The following is a 20745-nucleotide window of genomic DNA, read 5'->3' on the forward strand; positions in this document are numbered from 1 at the left end:
CATCGCGTTGCCCACAGTCTGCGTCCTCCATCATTGGCTGAGAAAAGGCACTGGAAGCATTATTTGAAATGCAACTTTGGTGTTCTGGTGGGCGACCTCATGGCCGACCTCATGCTATGGTCGGGTTTCGATCGTAAAAACCTGACTTTAGCTAAAGTCGGCGACTTTTGAATTTGACCGACCTGTTTCGCTCAACTCTAGCAGCAAAGCAAAAGAGACTAATATAACAGGGGACTGAACAAACTGACACAAGCTGTAACATATGGAGCGGGTTCCAGCACGCTGAACCCTCACAGCAAAGCAGAAAGAGGAAAAACCAGATCAGATGCAAAGGATTAGCAAATGAACAACTTAACTGAAAAATACAGAATCAGGCAGGAAACAGCAGACCACAAAATGCACAGGAAGAAACTAATCACCAGCAGCAACTCAGGGAAGCCTGCTCACTTATGTCCTCCCAGTCAGTAATCCCTGATTTCCAATCATCGTCGTCAGGTGGCAGACTTCTGTCAACCTGGCCAGCTCCACTACCCGTAGTAACCTCCAGAGGGAGCCCTGACTCAGAAGTCAGATCAAGAGAATTCACAACAGGGAACTTTGTTTTCATGTGGCCATCCAGGACATCTGTTCAATGGGTTATTGGAGTGCATGCAAATTTGGAGCAGGCCTTGCATTCACTTCACGAACAAACATTATGGGAGTACCAAATGACTAATATTGGGAGATTTGGTTCCATGTGGCCATTGAGGACAGCTTTTCAATTGGTTATTGGGGTGTGTCCAAATTTTGTGCAGCCCTGCCATTCACTGCATATGTAATAACAGTATATGAGACCCACTGTTTAATAATGGGAACAACAAATCACAGCCAGCTGATGGCTCTCTAAGAATACTGAGGGCCGACTGCCGACCCTATAAAAATAGGCTTTTTTGACTTTCAGAGTCCCTCTTTCATAAATGAAACAGGATGTGTCTGATGATGTGTCACACACCACATGGCTAGATAAGGTTGTAAAATGTTACAATGACATTTCCCAGTGAATGCATTTCTCTTGGTTGAAAGCAATGCTAAAGTTGAAAAATGCATCAAAAACACCGCGTGTGAAAATAGCACAAGTAGTGGAGGAACATTTTTGTTTTGGGTTATTTATTTTGCCTTACATACAAGTCATTACCCTGGAAAGGATGTTCCTTAACATATTTCCCAGGAAAATCAATTTGGTTTCATTTTTGAATGTTTGTGTGCCCATAAAAGTGGTGTAAGACTCTGACAACATTGTTCACAGCTATGGCCTGGGAGTCAGAAATGCTTCCAGGGGTCTTCCCCATGATGTTCCCGTGTCATTTGAGCATTGTTCCCATCGATTTTAGACATTTTGAGACCCTAAAATGATCGCTGGGGGGTCACGGCAAAAATGTGCGGTTTTCCCATAGACTTACATTGGGCTTGGTGGGTCGAGCACCCAAGCATTCCAATTTGCTCGACCCGAGCAATGAGCACCCAAGCATTTTAGTGCTCACTCATCGCTATTGGGTTGATGTCACCTTTTTATTGTCCGGTGACATCAAGCCCACAGGTTAGTAATGGAGAAGCTATCCATTACTAATCCTATAGTTAAACTGTAAATAAACACACAGCCAGAAATTAGTCATTTGATTGAAAAAATGACACAGACTCCTTTAATGAATCTAGAATAAACCATATTCACATCACCCAGTCCACAGAAACCATCGCCTCCTGTAACAGAATTGAAATAATAGACAACGATATTCCTTCCCTTTCAGCCGAGCAGATAATAATCCATTTGTTCCTTGATGTGTCTAGCTCTTCTACATCTACATGACAGGTAACATTGTTGCATGATGTGACTATACAGCCTACCAGCAAGCAGACACACTGGTCATCGTGTGTCTGCTTTCAGTGTTCAGTGCTCAGTGTTTCACGGCAAACATCTATGATCTGACTGACGTGACCTAGAGCGAGAGAAATTTCTCACACCCGCTGTGCCATCAGAAAGATCGTGGGAGTTCACAACCATAAAACTCAGTTCATCTTACTGATGTCAGCACGAGCGCCATGGGAAAAGTTGTAACAGCACTTGCCCTGATGTCCGTGAGTTGAATGGGGTACAGTGGCTGTGAACTCTAAGGACCTTTCTGATGGCACCACGAATGTGTGAACTTTCTCACGGATGCTGTGATCATAAGAGTTCACCATGAGACACTGAGCAGTAATATCAAACGCTCCTCAGTATCTCTGCTGGATGGCACGCTGTATAGTTGCATCATGTAACAATGCAACCTGCCATCTAGATGTAGCAGAGCTAGACCCATCACGGGACAAATGGATTATCTTCTCTGCGGACAGGTGAACAATATTGTTGCTTATTTATTTTTTCAATTATTTTTTTTAAAAACAGTGTCGGACCCCTTTACTCTTGATAACCAGCTATGCTCAAGCTGACAGCTAAGGGTTGCAGCCCTCAGTTATCAGTTTTGCCTGGCTGATTACCAAAAATACAGGGGATCCCATGTCAATTTTTAAAATTATTTATTAATAGTTCAAATGATAAGTCAATTGATGCCACTTGTTTTGCCTCCCATTTAATTGAATGGTGGTCGGCTATGTTAGGCAAACATGTTCGGCGAACATCGGGAACTTCTGCGAAAATAGCGAATCTAGCATAAAAGGTTTGCTCATCTCTACTAGTAAGTCAGAAGGGACTTTGTAAGTCAAAATCAGAAGTGGAACAACCAAAAGAAAATGATAATAGAAACAAGTGTATCACTTTTGTATTTTTCACCCACTCCTGGCTTTGGCCTACAAAAACTGATGCATAATACTGACCAAATACTGAACATGTGCTAATGTGAGCAGTGCTGGCAAATCCAAGAGAAAATGTGATATCTCATTGTACAGTGTGCATCAGATTTTTTTTTTAATTGTATGAACCTATATTTCAACATCATATAAGAATAAACAACAAACAATAAACAGTGATTGAAAGAAACAAAGGAGCAAAAATCAGAGTCGAATATCAAGGTTTTATATATAGGCAATAACATTGTCATTTCCAGTGTAGAAATCATTCTTGTCACCAGTATAAGATCTGAGGGGACACTCATCATCTATGTGCTGAACTGTTTGACCATCAGCTCCACAGTCACAGGCAGGAGAGTCAGATTTTCCCCACTTATGCATAAGATCTGCACAGACACCAAAGTTTGTTCTGATACGATTCAGAGAAACCCAGGTTTTCCTTGGTAGATTGAAGCCTGGTGGTGGATTTTGTAAGTGAGGAAACATTTGAAGCTCACCATCTACCGCACTGATCCAAAGTTCTCGCCATTTCTCTTCTAAATTGAAATCATGTTCATATAAGGTAATTGCGGTTCACATGGGTGGGTGTCTTGATTTCAACACATTGATCACAACACATTAGGAGACCCCAATCAGAGGACAATAAGACATCCAGACTCCTTATCTATGAACTGGTCCAATATTTATGTTTCTCCCTCTCCCATATTGATAATTCAGCTTCACGTCACTTGTCTTATCTATTGCATCTTTTCTGTGCTGTATTGTGCATAAATATGTGACTCTTCAGATGTTGTATTAGTCAACGCCTGATGAAGAGACCTGAGTAGTCTTCAAAGCTTGCAATGTGTTACCATGTTTTCAGGTAGCCAGTAAAAGGTATCAACCACTGAGGACTCTCAATTCTGAATATTTTTCTGTCTTGATTTCAGTCGCTGTATTTGAACATCTTTCATTATTTAATACTTTAGTGTATTCTTTAAGTAGGAGCTTTTGTCTTCTCAGGTTTGCAGGTGCATTATGGCTCAAGATAGGTAACCAGTGGACGGGCGTAGGTCTGATGGCACCAGATATTATGCCCATAGAATTGTTCAGCTCAGTGTCAATTGCTTTCACATGACAACTATTAAACCATATTGGAGCACAATATTCTGCGGCAGAGTACACCAAGGCAAGGGTAGACGTTCTCAAGAAACCAGGAGGATCCACAGAGTTTCTGAATAATATTATTCCAATTCTTTCAGTTTCTGTGCTGTCTTATCCAAGTGAGATTCAGATAACTTTTCCAAATATTCCCCATGTAATGGTATTTATTATGTAAAAGAGGATAATCATTTTAAGTCTATGATCATGGAGTACCATTTTAAAAAAATAAATGAAACATAAAATAAAAAATATGACCTATTGATTAACTCTGGCTGTTATTATGTTTTATTATTTCTAGTCGTATTACTTCTGTATAGGACATGAAAAAATCTACAATCCTACAATTTTTAAACCTCAAATTGCATTCAGAAGCGTCATGGACATAGTATTAAAGGGAATCTGTCACCCATTTTTAGTGATATCATGTAAAGATATCACCCAATTGTGCATCCCATACGTATTCTATTAGGACTTTTGATTCCCCCCGACCCCGCACCTTTGATGCATAAATACCATTTTTATCTTGGTGGAGATGTATGGAAATCGTCGCAGTCCGGTCCAATGGGCGGGGATTATTCACCTTTCCCCCCCTCGGTTTGCTGAACGTAATCTTAATCTGTGAATATCACAGATGCCATTTTTTTCCGTGCTTGCGCATTGAAAAGGTCTCCGGTGCTTCAGCAGAATGCTTTGCCCAACTGTGGGTGAAGCATATAATCGGTACTGCACATGCACCAGTATTTTTCAGCGCGGTCTATGCCCCGGAAGTGTGTCCTGCATGTGAAGACTTCCGGGGCATAGACCTCTCTGAAAAATACTGGCGCATGCGAAGTACCGATTATATGCTTTGTCCACAGTTGGGCAAAGCATATTGCGCAAGTGCCGGAGGTCTTTTCAATGCGCAAGCATGGAAAACTATGGCATCTGTGATATTCACAGATGAAGATTACATTCAGCAAGCTGAGGAGGGGGGAGAAGGCGAATAAGCCACGCCCATCGGACCAGACTGCGGCGATTTCCATACATCTTCACCGAGATAAAAAAAGGTATTTATGCATCAAAGGTGCGGGGTCGGGGGGAATCAAAAGTCCTAATAGAATCCTTATGGGATGCACTATTGGGTGATATCTTTACATGATATCACTAAAAATGGGTGACAGATTCCCATTAACACATTGATGTCCTTAGAAGAATTTTTTAGGATTTTAGTAATGCCCACTGTGAAGGGAGGGGAGGTGAGCTTTTACCATCAACTGGTGTGAATGATGTATTCTATATAATCTACTGATAAAAAATAGCAACATTTGTTATTTCCTTTTTAAAACATAATTAAAAAGCTTTTTTCTTTTTTGTTTTACCAATGCTATATATTGACGTCGTTCTTTAAGATAAATTTAACTCACCTAATTTAAACATTATGTAACTTTCTGATGACATTATTTTTATGGATACATTTTAGTTTGAAGCATAAAATTTCTGTCAGGCTACTTACTAAGAAATAAAATAAAAATAAACTGAATCTTACTCTCCCAGTCTAACAATACCGGTGGGAAATCAAGTTCTGACAATGCCATCAGGGAGTGATTGACTGTCGTAGGTACTTGTTTGTCCAGATGACGTAGGAAATATAGAGATCATTGTGGACCAGGAAGTTTCAGCAGGTAATTGGTAAGATAATACTTAATTTATTATTTCATACTATTCTGAGTGTTATTTTTTTATTATGAGAAGGAACAGCTTATTTAAGGACACAGCATTTTTTTTTTGGACTCCACATTCATTTTTCATCTGCTTTCTCATGTTTTACGACTTTTGCATAATAAAAGCACAAACTAAAATTATTTTATGTATGATGTGTTTAAACACCCAGGACATATTTTTTTTGTCATTGGAACTATATGGCTGTTTGGTTTTCAAAGATGACTTATTGTTTTCTTAGTATCATTTTACAGTGGATTCAGATTTAGCTGTCACTCAGGTGCAAACATACTATTGGTTCAAAGTCTGCAGCAGCACAGGGGTCTACTAGGTAAAGAGACTCACTTCTACCTCCAAAGCAGTTGGAGTTGTCCATTATAATGCATAAACTGTTCTTGCACAGGGGACCTCTTTTGTCTGTGCCCATTACAGCAGTCACCAATATGATGGCAATAGCTAGAACATCTGCAATATTTTTGTATTTTTGCTGTCATTCAAAGTTAATTCAAACGCCAAATAGCACAAATAGAATTGTCTTACCTTGCTATGATACATTTTTAATGCAGTTTGCTAGCCATGTTGTTGGTGGGTACTAAATCTGTTTAAAGCTATAATTCTAGCATTTTTTTGTGGCATAGACATGCAGGACAATACATGTATTAAATTTATAGTATGTGCCATACAAATGCTCTTGTCTAGTTTTTCATGTCAGTTGTTTTTCATGATAGAACATTTAGGATTTTTTTTATTTCCATGTTTCCAAACATTGTATATATTTTTTTCCACATTTTTGCTCCAATGTGGCTCTGTTATGATATACTAGTGATGTGCGGACTATTGGATGTTCGAGTCCGGCGGGTTCCACTGGACAGTTTACAAAAGTCTCACAGTGTAACGCTGAGCTCAGTGAGTTCACTGCAGTTCACCGTAAGAAATTTATCATGGTGAACTATGGTAAACTCACTTCTGCATTGCATTGTATTATACCTGTTCATGTTTTACTGACTGTCTTCTATAACAGCTCACTGGCTAGCCACAATAACCTAGTAGGGTTGTCAATGGGATTACAGAGTGTGTGCCCTCCATCCGTAAAAAACATTTTGGTGCTGTAGTAGATACACCATACTGCAGCATTAAGTATATAATAAGCCTGCACCTTCCCCACACCAAAAATATATGGTGCTGCAAGGAGGTGTTCAGCATATCATAGAACCAGTGGTGCCTTTAAAAATGTACAACTCTTTCCAAACAAGGCAAGCCCTCATACTGCTGCATCAATAAAATATTCAAATATAAAAATGTCAGGCTTTTGGCAGATGAAAATTAAAATAATATAAAAAAATAATAATAATTATGTAAAAATCAATAATAAAATAAGAAAATGTCTACCTCCTTATAGAGGTTGTCCAGGTTTGGGATGATTAAAAAGTATGCATTCATATAAACTTATATTTTTTAGAATATGGCAAAACAAAAACTGACTTTTATTGTACAAAAATAATAAAATGTTAATTAAACTATATAAAATCATTATCACTATAATCATACTGACCCACAGAATAAAGTTAAATGGACTAACTGGGTCTTTATTTTGTTTTTCACTATAGGGTTAAAAATTTACCAGCAGATTGTTACTAACTACCTGTCTGTTCTGCCCTACAATGATCTGTCAAAGCGGTCACGTTCTGCTCTTGCCAGCTAATCCTCTGATTCCTGTGATGTCATACTGACAGAGTAGCTCCTTTTTTTCTGCTCCTGTCATGCTGAGAGACAGTTGGCTCCATGCTGACTAACTGCAGGAAACCGGATGCCATTCTCCATGACATTAGCAGTTACAATTTTTTCCCTCTGTTAGCAGAGAATAGCAGAAGAGAAAGAGCCAATCTATCAAGATGAGGTCAAAAGAAGTGGCAGGACACAATACGGAGGTAGATAGCAACTAGCTGTCAGTAAGCTCTTAGCCCCATAGGGGTAAAAAGTCCCAGAAAAAAATATTTGAAGGGCTTTGATCACACTAGCATATAATATGGATGAGTGCAATGCGAGAAATGGGGGGCATGAAAAAATAATGTGGGGTCCCCCCATTTTTGATAACCAGCAAAGGCAAAGCAGAAATCTGTGAGCTGATATTAGCAGGCTGGGAAGGTCCATGGTTATCTGGATCTTCCAACTCTAGAAATACCAGTCTGCAGCCTCATCAGACCTGGCACATCCATGAGATGTGCCAATTCTTTCATTTTCCCTAAGCTCTGCCTTGGCGCTGAGTCAATCAGGGTAATGATTTATGGGGTTGATTTCAGCTTTGAAATGCTGGGTGATATCAATTCCCTGGGTTAGTAATGGAGAGTTGTCTATCAGACACCCCCACTACTAGCCCAGGAACCAAAAATAAAAATATACACAAAAATATTTTATTTTGAAATCTCTTCTGGAACCTATAGAGTGTTGTTCAGAGAACAAACCTTCATAAGTCACTCCTGGTCATGTCTCAAGCACTGAGTTACTGATGTCATCAAGAGGGAGACATTACCGGGAGTCACCTATGAAGCATCGTTCTCAGAATGACGATCCATGGGTTGCTGTACAGAATCACTGGACATTGTGGGACAGTGATGGATTACATTGGAGCTGCAGAGATTTTTTTATATTAATAAATTGATGAATGAGGGAGTGCTTCTTGTCTTTATTTAATTCTCTTTATTAAATCTTTCAGGATCCCATTTCTGGACTACTTTGAATTACCAGGACTACATTGCATCTTCATATTTATTTTCTATTAAGTTAGTGAATGAGGTGTGGGGGAGTTTTTAAAATAAAAAATATTTTTTCTGTGTGTTTTCCATTTAAATTACTGGATTAGTAATGAGAGTGTCTGATAGATACCTTTCCGGTACTAACCCCTGAGCTTGATGCCAGCTGACATTAAAAAGCTGACCTCAGCCCCATAAACCATTACTCTGATTGCCAACACATCAAAATTGCCAGAATTGGGGGTCAAGTGCGAGAATTTGGGGTGGCTACAGGCTGGTATTTTTAGTCTGAGATAGGGTTCAATAACCAGAGACCTTCCCAGTGTGATAATATAAGCCCGCAGCTATCTGCTTTTCCTTGGCTGATGATGAAAAATAAGGAGGACACTCAAATTTTTTTCAATTATTTATGTGTTTACAGTGAATACGGAAAGTATTCAGATATCTTTAAATTTTTCACTCTTTGTTTCATTGCATCCATTTGGTAAATTCAAAAAAGTTCTTTTTTTCTCATTAACGTACACTCTGCACCCCATCTTGACTGAAAAAAACTGAATATTGCAGCTTTTAGAATGATGTCACTTTTGGGTATTTTCTGTCATATTGACCCCTCAAAGTCACATCAAATGTGATGTGGTCCCTAAAAAAATGGTTTTGTAAATTTTGTTTGAAAAATGAGAAATCGCTGATCAAATTTTAATCCCTATAACTTCGTAAAAAAAATTATGTTTCCAAAATTGTTCTGATGTAAAGTATACATAAGGGAAATGCTATTTATTAACTATTTCATGTAACATGACTTTCTGATTTAAAGGCACAAAAAGTCAAGTTTGAAAATTGCAAAATTTTTAAAATTTGTCAAAATTTCCATTTTTTTCATAAATAAACACAAGTTTTATCAAAGAAATACTACCACTATCATGGAGTTCAACATGCCAAGAAAAAATATTCTGTTGAATAATCTGTGGAATACGTTGAAGCGTTCCAGCGCTGTAACCTCATAACATGACAGTGGTTAGAATTGTAAAAATTGGCTTGGTCATTAAGGTCAAAATTGCCTCGGTCATTAAGAGGTTAAATTAGATAGAGAATTACAGTATATAAAAGATGCTGTTAAAAATGTATTGCATATGGATTGATATACGTGTCATATGGCGGTCATACAAATGACAGGTGAATGAAAAATCGCACACTCGTCGCATGACATAAGTTGAACCATATTGATTACACTTGTCCAATTTTTTAGGAGAAACATCAGAGCTATTTAAATACACCAATGTGAGAGAGTCCTAATACCAATTTTGTGCAGTATGTGAGTAGGATAAAAGGTCAAAATACAACAATAGAAATAAATTATTATTTTCCCAATCACTCTATAGCGTTAATAAAACTTAGAAAATGTGTACTTTGCAACAACTTCATGCCATGGATACATACAATGTGTCCCACTAATAACAAGCCTTTAAAAGGCTATGTTGAAGAAAAGATAAAAATATTTTGGGTTCTGAAATAAAGCAATAAAAAAACATATTTAGTCTACAGATTAGGCCCTGTCCATATAGAATCACTCACATCAAAGTTTGTATCCCCTTAATATATTGCAATCATCATATTAAAAAGCACTGTGTACTTACAATTGCTCATTTTGTCTGTCTACCCAGTTAATTCTTCTCTTTTCTATGTAGAAACAGGAAGTCTCTTGTCCATGCATTTATCATTCCCCTCTTCAATTACTGACACAGTAGGTCCCACCTCCTCTCTGCTAGGGACTTTGCAGAGGCTTATGACTCATACAGGGAAAATTGACCTCCTGTTTCTACATAAAACTTAGAAGGATTCAGCTAGTCAGTTTTAAATCATGTGGAAGAAGGAAGAGTTAACTGGGTAAAAAGGCAAAATGAACAATTATAAGATAATAAAGCTATCTAATATGATGATTGCAATATATTGAGAGGATACATATTTTGATGGGAGTGCTTCTTTAAGAGGTAAATATAGTTGAGTTACAGTAGCTGTCATAGATGCACATTACAACACTAGTAAAGGACAGGCAAAACAAATGTGTTTGCTGAGTTTTTTTTTACATTTCCCAAGTATATATTAGGCTAGTTTCACATTAGCATTTTTTTGCGCAGCGCATCGTGCACAATAGAAACGCATACAAAAAACGCATTGTGCGTTTTTGCATGTGTTTGCATTTTTTATGCGCATTCGTTCTCTAAGGGTTAAAACCAGTGTCTACACATTTTTACTCCAAAAAACACATGCGCACGAAAAAGCAGACAAACGCATGTCAATGCACACACCTGCTTTCCCATAGACTGGAATGTGTTATTTTGTCGCATTCCGTGCGCAAGCATGCTCTTGCGTTTTTTGACGCCTTTCGGCGGACCCAAAAATGCAACAGCTTGCGCCTGGCGTGCCTACTTGCACACCTTGAAAAATGCATGCGCACGAAAATGCATACGAACGCGTGCAAACACAAGACCATGCACACGCCATGTTAAATATAGGTATGCATGACGCATGGACGCGCATGATGCTCTGCGCAAAAGAACGCTAATGTGAAACCAGCTTTAAGGGGCCAAAATTTACTAGCCAGTATATTAAAATACTTGATTTTGATTCTTGTATTAATTCACTTAATACATTGTGTACTGTTTATTACCTGAAAAATCCAGGAGGAGAGGAACTGGTCAGGAAGTTCTTTTCCATATTTTGTAAAATATCATTTAACATTCTGACCCTTATGGGGTCCCTTTCTTTGGGGTCGTTTGCTGGCCTCATTTCATTAGATTGGAACAGTTGTGCAGTTTCTCTTAAATGCTTTGCCATTTCAATTAAATCAGTAGGAACATCATCACCTAAAATCAGATGGCAGTATTAACAATTACACAATATTTCTTAGATTAATGGATTAGTAATTCCATTATAATTTAAAATTTATTTAGTCAGAATTTTCAGATGTACAAATAACACTCTATTCCTGTGAAGAAATTTGATTTATGCAGATTTAGTAACAGAAATGTATAGTTGCTGTTCAGGAAATATGAGAAGAGAACATTTTTATGTGTTTTGAATTACATGGTGCAGCACATCCAGTGATAAAATTGTTGAATTTACACCGATAACGAAGTGAAAACATTGTAAAAGGATAACACCTATAAATTATGTTAGCATGCTGCTTCATATTAAATAACTTTATTTATGGGTTAAAATGCCTTCAGTTTTAATAAGGCAGGAAATAGGATCTGCGTAAAAGTAATAAATATATTGTATCCCTAAACAATGAAGTCCATTTTTCCAAATAAATAAAAGCACAGTTAATAGCTGGTTCGACATAGCACTAAATTTGGCCCTAAGTATGTCCAGCTGAATATAGTATGTAATGGCAACGTCCTTGGAGCTTCTAAGATGAGTTCTGTAGATTTTAATACTTTGCAAAAGCTTAAATAATGGTAAGGAGGGAAAAAAGAGTATGTGCATTTTAAAAAGTAACAGCCATAAACATGGATTACCTGATCTAGACTAATGCATACTCTTTTACACATTAATTTGTAAGTCAACAATATGTTAAACTAATATTACGCCTTCGTCATCTGTATGACATTTAAAGGGAATTCGTCAGCAAAATTTCACACCCCAAACTTTATATATGTGCAGATATCTCCTTCAAACACAATTGCAGTAATATCTTTACCTAGACATTCTATTTCTCTATTACTATGAAATCAGAATATCAATTGATATAGAAATGAAGCTGTAGATTTGAAGCCTCTGTCACTCTGGCTTTATTCCCACCTCAGCACTGCCTCCTCCTGTGTGGTTGGTGGTCTATATGCTATGTGACTTCAGGTAAAGGAGCCATCAGTAAATTAGGAGGTGGCAGTGCTGGACAGGGAATAACGCTGGAGTGGCAGAGGCTTCAGATGTACAGCCTCATGTGTATAGCTGATTTCTCGGCAATGGAGGAGCAGACTGGCCATGTAAAGGTATTGCTGGACTTGTCTTTTAAATAGCTAAATGCACATATTACTAGTTTGGGGATTTGAACTCCGCTGACAGTTTCCCTTTAAAGTTATGCTTAGACATGGCATCATGGAATCACTGCAACAGAGAGGAGCCAGAACACTGCAGCATCTGATTGCTCCTACTCTTGCGCTGAAAAGAAGCACTTCACCTTCTTTTTAAATGGTGTTAATTTCTTTTGGCAGAACACTGATAAATTGGCCATGTTGGGAGCTCTGAGAGTCTGAGTTCTCAGCTGAGCTTGGTTAGCCACTCCTATCCCCTATATAATCTGGATCCTGATTGAAACAAATCGTCAGAGTTAGCTTATGCTGCATGGCTTGGAGGAGAGGTGCTTTTGGTGCTTATATGAGATGGAGTTTGGAGGAGTTATCTGTGACTGTTGTGTGGGTTTGGGTTTGTAAGTGTGGTAATTCCATTCTCTCCTCCTATTTTGTTTTTTTCTCCATCCTCCACTCCCCAGTGCATTCCTTTGCTATATGTGAGTGAATATTTGTATGCCTGATATTTTCATTTACCCCTTGTTCGTGTTGCGTTGCTTGTTGGGTTGGTGTACTGAGGTGCACAGCAGCTCCCCACTTCCTTGGGTGGGGCAAGGGAACAGATGGAGGGATGGTTCAGGAGATAAGGCAAGGGTGGAGGCCCCCGCATCTTTACCTTCAGAAGTATCCCAGAGAATAGTGCAAGCTAGGGTGCAGGGAAGGAGCCCCTGGTCATGGGTCACCTGACAGCTGAGTCCTGGCAGCTTATTTCTGCAAATGAGAATCAGTCCCTTTTACCATTTTACTAAATGGGGTTGTTTGGAAGATGAGAAGGAAAAAACAAAAGTAAAATGAAAAAAGAAACTGTATAATCTCAGGAAGGAGTTAATTGCCTCAGGAAGCACACATGAATTGCAACTTGATGGCTATATCCATACTCAGGAGCCAAGCATGCAGTCATGTGGTCAAAGTCAACCAATTATGCTGCTCAGTATCCAAACAATTTGTGTTGGCACTCTGACCAGTAGTTGTATGGGAAAGTTAGAAAGTCCAACAGCATGTCCTGTTTTATTGTCTGAAAGGATCCAAAATAAAGCCGATTGTTCTGATGATAGACCCACTCATAATATTATTTATATATTTGCCCTTTTATAAAAGTTTCATACATTATTAAATCACATAAAATATGTAAAATAGGTGTAAACTAGATTCAGCATATCCAAAAAACCACATGGATATTATGTGAGCAATAAAGTATTATGTGGTCTTGCTTTTTCTGCATTTTTCGGTCTTTCTAAAAAACACGGAAAACATTGACTAATCTTTAAATGATATGCTGGAGACACCAGCAGATTCTGCTGACCTAATTACCTGCAGCATGGTTACATAAGATTGTGGAATAGAAGAAATAAGTCTGTTAATGAGATTGGCCCTAAGCAAACTACTTGTGTGATCTGAATCATGGGATGCATAACTACTAGCTCCAGCATTTTTCCAACATTTATAACTTATCTGGCTGTGAGATAAAGAGTGGCTTACATAGAAGTTAGAAAGAGGTGTCACAAATCTGCTATTACTATAAATGTTTCTTTGGGCTATATTCAGTAAACTTTAAAGATGTTATGCTTAATAAAGTAATTTGTAAGTTATTTCCCTGAAGGAGACATGCAGTAGAATGTAACCCTCAGTGTGCTGTCTAACTAGTATTTAAAATATGGTTATTATCCCCTTAGGTGAAAACTAAGTGTATGAAAAGACCTCGAGCGTTCCATCACCATATAAAGCGGAACTTTCCAACTTAGCATTCACTTTCCATAATGTCAGCATTAGTGTAACTAATGATTAATGAGCACAGTAGTTGTACTGGATTTTATATAATTGTAGGCAATAATCTTGCACATTATTTTTTACACTTATTTATACATTATTTTTTTATTTTTACAACATTTAATAATGACAAATTAGCAATTCTAAATATTAATATATTACCAGAACCTTTGATTTTTCTTGATTCTATGGAGTTTGATACATAGTTAAAAATGGAAGATTGCAAAATGAACGACTTAACTTGAATATTGCACATTTGTTTTTCACATATGGTACTAAAATATTTCTGCAAATATCTGTCGGAAGTGTGGAAAGATATTTGGCACTCCGTGAATGGACTAAAATCTTCATGTTTATTTTAGGTACATAATTATATACCAGACAAGTCAGTCAGCAAAATCAACGCGTTTCAGTGAGAAGGTCTTAATCATGATCGTATGGTCGAAGCGAGTTGAGTTTGCTCACTGATTTGCCCTGTCTAGATTAAGGTTTCTGAAAAAAATTTGAAGATTTTAGTCCACTCATGGAGTGCTGGATATCTTTTACCTGTCAATATCTGACAAGCTCATTTGTCCGTGCACCAGTAGGAGGATTATACTGCAAGACTTGTGAGCTGGTGTACCCGTTTCTTTTATATCTGGAGTCTGTTTAATTAAGAAATTACATTTCCATCACTTACATAAAGGTACTAGGTAACTTTAAAGAGAAGTAAATTTTAATATATTGAACACACTTGATCTACAGTCCTGGAAGTAGCCCTAAATCAAATGAATCAGCCAGAAAGTGTTTCCACATCATCTTTAGTAGTCTTATATTTCAACATGTGTTTATTTTTCTTAACAACAACCTCTTAAAATGTGTCAATCGCGTAATGTACTAGATAAAGATTTTTAGTCGACAAGTCAAGTCCTTTAATTTATGGCATCTTTTACCCATTTTCTTGACATCCATGGTATTTATGTATCATGGATGTCAGGTAAATGCATACAGTGACATTCAAAACTAATTTCACTAACATCTGATATCGACTTATAAAAAGCGCTGCCTCCATGCCTCTCCAATGTAGTATCACCAAGCACAAGGTTGCTCAATTTCAGCAATTTCAGCTTAGATTCTACCTGTTGTCCCTACAGCTACGGAAACAAGAAAATATCAGCCTCACAGAGCAACAGCTCCCACCAGTCACGTGCCTTTTTGTTGCAATATGTGTGGGGCAACAACTCCATTCCTGTCTATGAGTGTTTAGTTGCTAGATTTGTATGCTGTTTATAAAGTTAAAAAAAAATTCCCAGACGCTCACACAGGGATAGCATGTGACTTTATTTCCTGTTTTCCTGTGTCTGTGTATGAGAGAAGCAGCCTGTTATAGATGCTAAACAGATAGAGACACACCAATTATTTATTCCTGATCTATTAAGCTTATCATATATTGTTCCTGAATAAAGAAGCTCTGTTGTCACATGCTTGGAGAGTATCCTGAATAATCTGCTGCCAACACTATTTCATGCAGAATTTTAAAAGGCTAGTAACCTTATTTAGCCCTCACAATTACTGGATATCAAAGGTATTGCACCACAGTTGACTTTGTCATTAGCATTGGAAACAAATATTAATGAGAAATGCAGAAAAGAGAACACCCTTCTCTTTTTTCTGCATTTCTCATTAATATCTGTTTCCAATGCTAATGACAAAGTAAACTATAGCTCCAATCATAATATGAACACGCAAAAACTGTACATTGGTCATAGCACATATTTTTTCAAGTGAAGCAAGCTTCCTTAAACTGGGGCACTCTTTCCAGTAGCAACAAATCTTCAAATCTAAAAGTTGAATTCAATAGTTGTACGGGCTAGTGTAATAAATAGAACAATTTAAAGGTTGACAAATAGACTGCAGTTTGAGTGCATGTATGCTGGCACAATAATCATTCATGTTTTTTCCTTAATATGTGCCCTACAATATCAAGAGTAAAGACAGTTTTTATTTATTGCATCCCATTTCAGATACAGTATTGCCTCCTAGTATACCGGACAGGTTCTTGGTCTTATATCATTCAAGATTTGCTGTGCCATTTCCTATAATATAAAGTAGACTAGTACAAATGAGTACAAAGTGCCAGACTAACCATTTGTTTTCATCTTAGTAAAGATACAATCTTTGCCTCTATACAAAAATAATTTGTCCTTTTTAACCAAATACCTACATCAAGGTTATTCATTTTCAGAATACAAAGCTTTAAAACACGGTAAAATAAATCAACTCCAACAAATCATTCAGCAATGTCTGTCCTTCCTGTAATTGTTGGACCAGAGTGATGTTCTGCAATGAGCTTTTGTGATAAATGTATGAAAGAGAGGTCGCTTATAATATGCACTAAACTGTAAGCTATAAACAAGATGAATCATCAGTGTTTTTTCATTATCACTACATGTGTCTGGATAAAAATATAGATTAATATTGAACTGTAACTTGTGTGTGTATAGTGTGTATGTACATAAATATATATATATGTATGTATGTATTTATACACACACACTTTGTAAGAGGACCAGGAGAAAAGTGCTTGGTGGTTTGCACATTTCCACTAGGTTTTTATAAGTTGTAGGTAAACCAACCGGGGAGCTTTGTTGCACGGGACTGTGTATTTTCTCTGCTTCATTTAGAAACTCCAGATTCTCAGGATAATTATGTATAATCACCTGCAGTGCTCTAGCATGGTATAAAAGGGAGACAATCTTCAAACTAATAACTTTCTGTGTTCTTTGGGAAATCTGCACTAAGAATAAAGCAATTGTTTGCTTGGGATGCTGTGCACTATGCCAAATTCTCTTGAGACAGAGTTTTCATACATAGTTAGCAGCCATCAGGTCCAGTATACTCTTTTATATAATTTGTGTTTTCCCTTTGCTGACTTGTACACAGAGCCCATAAAACTGGTTGGGACAAGTAGCATCAAGCGTATATGACAAGTGAAGAAGCCATGTTGTTGTTTATGGACAACATGTGGATGTAACAATGGTTAAATATACCATTATTAAAGTTTAAGATTTTATCTGCTAGATCCCTGGATCTCTTTTTCTATGATTCCATAGCAACAACCTTGCCTTGTGTGAACTGCATTTTGTAATGTGTATGGGAGAGACAGGACTGTAGTCATGACCTGTATTACTGTAGCAGCTGTGTCCAGTCCTTCCCCTTCATGAAATAACGCTCATCGTCTCGGTATACCTGCATTTCCAGTTTCAGCTTCACCCAGGCACTTCCCAGACCAAAACTGTACCTTTTCTAGGCGACCCCCATCAGTGGAGACACAGTCCAAGTCAACTTTAACACTTTCTTTACTTAGGATTTTGCATGTTACATCCAGAGTTGGTACATTATAGCAATGCCTTGCTTCCTCATCTTTCCCTTGCTTGCTGTCACTTCTGTGCAGTTCATGCCCGGAGCGGACCATCCTAGACTGCTTTCCGGTTCCTTCCTGGCCTGACATTGCTATAATGACATTTCCTTCAGCCTGTTTTGCCCCAGACATGCAGTGGTCGTGGGTATCATTGGCTATAATGACTTAACTTTACGTGGCTGCCGAGCTGTCTGGGCCTATAGCCCATGTGGACACTTGGGTGCTCTGGCCCCATCTGACTAAACCACTCTTCAACACTAACCTTAACTCTCAGCAGCCCCTCCTACAATTAACCCTCTATGAACATTCTATCAGGCCCCACTAGTATACCCCCTCTAGTGGCCAACAACATAATTACATCTACCCAGTTTATGGGGAGACTATGTACTGAGAGCACCCTCCTCTAATGTCCCAAGAAACGATGCACAATCTTTCCCTAACTGTACATGTACAAGAGGCATATAGCATCTGCAATACTATAATACAGGAATACCAGGCAATATATTACAGTTTTCTATAAAACGCTAACACATTCAAGTGGCAATACCATAAACCATGAGCAGCAATACATAGTTATACATGTAGCAGTACCGCAGACAGTTATCATAAAACATATCTGAAAGCATTAAGAACCAGAAGACAATTAGAGGGAAGGGGAGCATGAAAGACATTATATCTCACCTCCTTACAAATGCATGAAGCACCTGCCTGACCAAATAGATGGCAATGTTTTGAGAAATATATATGTGTGTGTATATATGTGTATTTAGACAAATAGAATTTAAGCATTGGAAGGGACCTTTAGGGTCATTGTGTCCAACCCCCTGCTCAATGCAGTGCAGGATTCATAAAACCATCTCAGACAGATGTCTGTCCAGTCTCTGCTTGAAGAATTCCATTGAAGGAGAACTCACCACCTCTAATGGCAGCCTATTCCACTCATTGATCAACCTCACTGTCAAAAAGTTTCTTTCCAATATTTATTCTGTATCATTTCCCTTTCAGTTTCATTCCATTGCTTTTCATGTTTCCATGTGCAAATGAGAACAATGATAATCCCTTTACACTGTGACATCTCTTCAGATATTTGTAGACAGCGATTAAAACCTTTTAACTGGTCCTCTAAGTACATAGTTTGCAGTTTGGTCATCATCCAGGTAGCACTTCTCAGATCTTTTTTAAAATATGGTGCCCAGAACTGGACACAGTATTCCAAATTAGTCCTGACCAAGGAGGAGTAGAGGGGAATAATTACTTCACGTGATTTAGACTCTATGCTTCTTTTAATACATCCTAGCACTGTGCTTGCTTTTTTACTGCTGCATCACACTGTTGAATCGTGCAGTCTATGATCTACTGTATTATTTAGACTAAAGTGGGTATGGAAAGTATTTAAACCCCTTTAAATTATTCTTCTCTTTTTTCTTTGCAGCCATTTGGTAAATTCAAAAAAGTTCTTTTTTTCTCATTAATATACACTCTGCATCCCATCTTGACTGAAAAAATTCATAAATGTAGAAATTTTTGCAAATTTATTATTAAAGAAAACCAGAAATATCACATGATCATAAGGATTTAGACCCTTTGCTCATTATTGAGTAGAAGCATCCTTTTGAGCTAGTACAGCCATGAGTCTTCTTAAGAATGATGCAACAAGTTTTTTACACCTGGATTTGGGGATCCTCTGCCATTCTTCTATGCAGATCCTCTCCAGTGCCGTCAGGTTGGATGGTGTATATTGGTGGACAGCCATTTTCAGGTCTCTCCAGAGATGCTCAATTGGGTTTAGGTCAGGGCTCTGGCTGGGCCAGTCAAGAATGGTCATAGAGTTGTTATTAAGCCACTTCTTTGTTATTTTGGCTGTGTGCTTAGGGTCATTGTCTTGTTGGAAGGTGAACCTTTGGCAATGTCTAAGGCCCAGAATACTCTGGAAGAGGTCTTCATCCAGGATATCTCTGTACTTGGCCGCATTCATTTTTCCTTCAATTGCAACCATTTCCCCTGTCCCTGCAGCTGAAAAACACCCTTATAGCATGATGCTGCCACCACCATGTTTCACTGTTGGGATTGTATTAGGCAGGTGAAGAGCAGTGCCTGGTTTTCTCGACACATACCACTTAGAATTATCACAAAAAAGTTCTATCTTTTGGCTCATCAGACCAGAGAATCTTATTTCCCATAGGCTGGGAGTCCTTCATGTGTTTTTTAGCAAACTCTATGCAGACTTTCATATATTCTTGCACTGAGGAGAGGCATCTATTGGGCCACTCTGCCATAAAGGCTTGACTGGTGGAGGCCTGCAGTGATAGTTGACTTTGTGGACCTTTCTCCCATCTCTCTACTGCATCTGTGGAGCTCTGCCAGAGTGATCTTGGGGTTCTTCTTTACCTCTCTCACCAAGGATCTTCTCCCACAATTTCTCTGTTCGGCTGGATGGCCAGGTCTAGGAAGATATCTGGTTGTCCGAAACATTTTCCATTTAAAGATTATGGAGGCCACTTTGCTCTTAGGAACCTTGAGTACAGCAGAAATTCTTATATAAACTTGACCAGATCTGTGCCTTGTCACAATTCTGTCTCTGAGTTCGTTAAAGTTTTTAATGTTTTTCTGTGTTTTCACATAGCCTAGATTCATGCACATGTGTTGCTGCGTTCTTTTTTAGTCTATTTTATGAAGCTTTCGCAGCTTACACGTGTTCACATTAGGAGGTGCTGATCTTTTTTGCTCATTTAATTACTAGATGCTGGCTGCCTCCAGTCTGATCTTGCACTCCTCCCATTGGGCTTGCAGGGGCCTTTATCAACTCTACCTGCCCATAAATTGTAGGCTTAGCCCGGTAGTGACATGTTTGTCCAAAATTGTAGGCTGGTGGCTCAGAAGTGGCTTATATTGTAGAGCAAGGACCCATCAGAGGGAGGTCACCTTGCCGTATATCATGTCTGGGAGATAAACAATTTTCAACCTGGACGGTGCCAAGATGTGGTCTCTGAGATTGTGCTTGCAGCAGTTCAATCATCAGTGGTTTTCTGCCTGGATGGACGCATCTTGGCACCTTCCAGGTTGAAAACTGTTTATCACCCAGACATGGATTATGGCA

General features: G+C 38.3%; 1 protein-coding gene across 10 annotated transcripts in view; it reads right to left on the reverse strand.

Annotated features, from left to right (window-relative positions):
- Positions 1-20745, reverse strand: part of NAALADL2 (N-acetylated alpha-linked acidic dipeptidase like 2) — a 1451400-nt gene that overhangs the window by 46956 nt on the left and 1383699 nt on the right. For all 10 annotated transcript variants that reach the window (XM_073578823.1, XM_073578822.1, XM_073578821.1 and 7 more), the window contains one exon: positions 11080-11275. In XM_073578823.1, coding sequence (XP_073434924.1) covers positions 11080-11275 — 196 coding nt within the window. The remainder of the gene's footprint in view (positions 1-11079; positions 11276-20745) is intronic.

The sequence above is a fragment of the Dendrobates tinctorius genome, unplaced genomic scaffold (genome assembly GCF_039654945.1).
Source record: "Dendrobates tinctorius isolate UK_male_01 unplaced genomic scaffold, ASM3965494v1 ptg000060l, whole genome shotgun sequence".
Classification (NCBI taxonomy): domain Eukaryota; kingdom Metazoa; phylum Chordata; class Amphibia; order Anura; family Dendrobatidae; genus Dendrobates; species Dendrobates tinctorius.